This window comes from Nanorana parkeri, unplaced genomic scaffold (assembly GCF_000935625.1).
Source record: "Nanorana parkeri isolate BGI_ZX_2015 unplaced genomic scaffold, ASM93562v1 scaffold3213, whole genome shotgun sequence".
In the NCBI taxonomy this organism is placed as follows: domain Eukaryota; kingdom Metazoa; phylum Chordata; class Amphibia; order Anura; family Dicroglossidae; genus Nanorana; species Nanorana parkeri.
The window spans coordinates 22502-26480 of NW_017309481.1; the positions used below are offsets into that span (position 1 = coordinate 22502).

The following is a 3979-nucleotide window of genomic DNA, read 5'->3' on the forward strand; positions in this document are numbered from 1 at the left end:
GAGAGATAACAATGGAAATGGAGTGGATGAGCAGCATAGAAAGGAGGGTGAGTTCCCCGGATAGCAGAGGATGAGATGCAGTCACACAATGGCTGCCGCGGTGGAAGAAGGAAGAAGGAGATCACACTGATAAAAGGGCCGTCACGACTCTGCCCGGAGCTCAGCTGTATGGTGGAGGAAGTGATGTCCATGGAGGGGGGGGTCGGGGGGGCGCTCACCTGAAGGACGAAGGAACTCCTGCGCTGAACCCAGGATGACGTTACAGTCTCGGTCAGTACAGAGGAAGCAGCCAATCAGGGAACGTCCATCCGTCATCTCGATCCGCATGTTTCTGTTCAGAAGAGACTCCAGCTTCTGGCGGGCGCTGTCCCCCGGCTCCACGTCCGAGTCCTGCTGATACACAGACATAACAAATGTATTGTTTAATAACACGTGTCCCCAGACACGGCACACACGGCTACAATGAACACGCTTATTATCACATACACCGCTACAATAAATCGGTGAGTCAGGTTCCTGCCGGGAAAAAGTCTCTGCTGTAGAATAAGAACATTACAGTTTACCATTGATCATGTTACAACAGGCTAAGAACCAGCCTTCGGGATCAAAGATAGGGATGCTCGGCCACACTAAAGTAGACATGATCAGTCCTAACTGAGAACTTCATACCAACTGTGAAGCATGGTGGTGGTAATCTCCCCAGGCTGACCCTCTTCTATTATGATACTGGCCCCATTGACTCTGATGTATTAGTATAATAACACCCCCACTGTCAACAATCTCAGCCCCCTCTATAGGATTTCTCAGCCTCCTCTAAGTGACAACAATGTCAGTCCTGTACTCACCCCAGGAGGGGGGCTGCAGCCATTCTCCTCCAGCACTGCAGCCATGTCCAGCTCTCTCCGCACTGCACTCTGGGAGACACACAGCACAGCCACCATCTGCCGGAGACACACCCCTCAAAGCCGCTTCCAGCCAATAGGACGTGCTGTAAAGTCACTACGCCGGACGTGACGTCAGATCAGAGCCGGTGGAACGCGGAAGACAGAGCGGAAGTGACAAATGAGGGCGGAAGAGAGGAAGACAGGGCGGAAGTGGCCATGGGAGAGTGGAAGTAAGGCTCTGCGCGTCCCGTTGCCGGGGTAACCAAGAAGCCTCCTGCCATGTCTCCGGCCAGAGCTCCGTCATTACCACTGGCCTCCCAGTACCGAGGTGACCCAGAAAGCGCAGCTGTCTTCTCCCCGCTTTCCTTTTTAAAGTCCAAATCCAACCACATTTGTGTTCTGTCAGTTTTAGGAGGAAGGGTTCAAATATCTGGTTTTCATCTGCGACCCCATGGGGGGGGGATTTTCCCTCACTTCCTGTCTATGAGAGAACCTTAGAATGTACGATGAATAATAAGAACACAAAATGCAACATGACCCGTTGTAGGGGGGGTATAGTAAGGTCAGGGTATCACCAGTCTAGTGAAACATAGAATAAGGAAGGACAATACATAACATAGAAATAGGTAAAAAGAACAAACAGTGTAATGAAGAGCTAAACTAGGAAGGAAGGAAGAAAATGAGAAAAGTTCCTCTGGTGGATCAGGAATCTACAACGCTCAGGCTAAGGCCTCATTCACACGAGAAACGGCCGGCACATACAGCTCCGTGCGGCGTGCACGGCCGCATCGGGCAGCTCCCGGGAAGGACAGGTGCTGCGTGTGATTAGTACGCAGCCCCCGTCCTTCTCTATGGGAGTACGCGGCCACGCGCCACCCTACGCTCAACCCCAAGTGCAGGTCCGTACGGATGCAGGTGTCTCGGCTCGGACGCAGACAGGATCTATCCTGTCAGCGTACGAGTACGGACACCCGCGCGGACGTGTAGGTGTAACCCGTATGGCTGCGTACTCCCATAGAGAAGGACGGGGGCTGCGTACTAATCACCCGCAGCACCTGTCCTTCCCGGGAGCTGCCCGATACGGCCGCACTTGCAGCACGGAGCTGTACGTGCCGGCTGTCTCCCATGTGACTGAGGCCTTAAAGAGCGTAACAGTATTTGTAAGAAAACCTGTATGTGTTGTCTCTTCGTATCTGTTCCTTTGTCAGTCTATGAGTCAGTCACATTCTATCCGTCCTTCTGTATAAGAGCTGGACCATGACCCCATGTCTGTCTGTGAGCCGGGATTTACATTTCCATCTTGTGTCTCCTGTTAGGTGACATTTTGTTGAAGCCAATTATTGAAGCTGCCGGGAAGGATATCAGTCACTGGTTCAACCCCAAGACTGGAGATGTGAGTATAGACTAGAGATCTCCTCCTTATTTAAACTGTCTGATCATGAAGATGATATTGTGTGTGTGTGTGTGTGTATATATATGTGTGTGTGTGTGTGTATATATATATGTGTGTGTGTGTGTGTATATATATATGTGTGTGTGTGTGTGTATATATATATGTGTGTGTGTGTGTGTATATATATATGTGTGTGTGTGTGTGTATATATATATGTGTGTGTGTGTGTGTATATATATATGTGTGTGTGTGTGTGTATATATATATGTGTGTGTGTGTGTGTATATATATATGTGTGTGTGTGTGTGTATATATATATGTGTGTGTGTGTGTGTATATATATATGTGTGTGTGTGTGTGTATATATATATGTGTGTGTGTGTGTGTATATATATATGTGTGTGTGTGTGTGTATATATATATGTGTGTGTGTGTGTGTATATATATATGTGTGTGTGTGTGTGTATATATATATGTGTGTGTGTGTGTGTATATATATATGTGTGTGTGTGTGTGTATATATATATGTGTGTGTGTGTGTGTATATATATATGTGTGTGTGTGTGTGTGTATATATATATATATGTATATGTATGTGTGTGTGTGTGTGTGTATATATATTTCTTTGCTGTTTGCAGCCATTTTATTTTGTCGCTGTGTTCACAGATCAAGACTTTTATCAATCCGCTAACTGGCTGTTTGAGATACTGTACACCGCAGGGGCGCTTTCTTCATATATCCCCTTCCTACCCCTGCTCAGACTGGGACACAGACTTCGGGCGCCCCTGGTGGCGGGATTCATCCTATGAGATCGGCATCTTGTCTGCCAAAACCCGTTTCATACGTATCATTAACACGCTGACATCCCAGGAGCAGACCCTGGAGGTAAGGGACTCTACGTGGTCTTCTCTTCTTGCAGGGTGATACAGACAGAAGGGAGCTATGAGTCTGTCCTCCTCCTGCAGGGTGATACAGACAGAAGGGAGCTATGAGTCTGTCCTCCTCCTGCAGGGTGATACAGACAGAAGGGAGCTATGAGTCTGTCCTCCTCCTGCAGGGTAACACAGACAGAAGGGAGCTATGAGTCTGTCCTCCTCCTGCAGGGTAACACAGAGGGTGCGGTGGGAAAGGAAGTTCATAGTGTCGCCCTTATCTCTTTTAGGTCTGTTCAGAGGAAACTATATGGGAGATTCTCCGCCGATATTTGCCATACAATGCCCATGCTGCCAGTTACACGTGGAAGTACTGCGGCGTTCCGCTGAACATGGACCTGACACTAGAGGAAAATGGTGTGAAGGATGAAGATGATGACTTTGAGGAGCTGAAGATGGATTCAGACCTGTATACAGCCAGCATACACTTATATTTCAATGATGACTTGACTGAACTCTGAATAAGAAGACATCGACGCCTCTACTACGTCTCCTGATACATAGTGCCAGTTTCGTATGTTCTTAGGCCAAGTCATTTGTTGTTCGTTCCATTAATTCATGTGCAGAGTAGCCAATCAAAATGCAGATCCTATGTTGCCAGAAACCAATCACAGTGCAGGCATCCCTCGACATAACAGCCAATCACAAAGCCAGATATAATCCTGTTCTTTAGGGGTTTTCTACGACGATTGAACATTTCTTCTAATAAGTTAATAGATTGTTTCTAGAGACGAGTAAAAGCGCGGCTCCAGCTTCTACAACCCCCAGAC

At 47.7% G+C, this 3979-nt stretch overlaps 2 protein-coding genes across 2 annotated transcripts in view; one reads left to right on the forward strand and one right to left on the reverse strand.

Annotated features, from left to right (window-relative positions):
- The window catches only part of NAA38 (N(alpha)-acetyltransferase 38, NatC auxiliary subunit), an 8799-nt gene extending 7841 nt beyond the window's left edge, over positions 1-958 (reverse strand). Inside the window, exons 1-2 of the mRNA XM_018574761.1 lie at positions 846-958; positions 219-390 (exon numbers count right to left, since the gene is read on the reverse strand). Of these exons, the coding sequence (XP_018430263.1) occupies positions 219-390; positions 846-941 (268 nt within the window). The 5' untranslated portion in view covers positions 942-958. The remainder of the gene's footprint in view (positions 1-218; positions 391-845) is intronic.
- Positions 959-1163: 205 nt separating this feature from the next.
- LOC108802916 (cytochrome b5 domain-containing protein 1) lies at positions 1164-3681 on the forward strand. The gene is made up of 4 exons (XM_018574760.1): positions 1164-1212; positions 2201-2277; positions 2944-3162; positions 3440-3681. Exons 1-4 carry the CDS (start codon positions 1164-1166, stop codon positions 3668-3670), a joined length of 576 nt encoding a protein of 191 aa, XP_018430262.1. The 3' UTR covers positions 3671-3681.
- Positions 3682-3979: the final 298 nt, after the last annotated feature.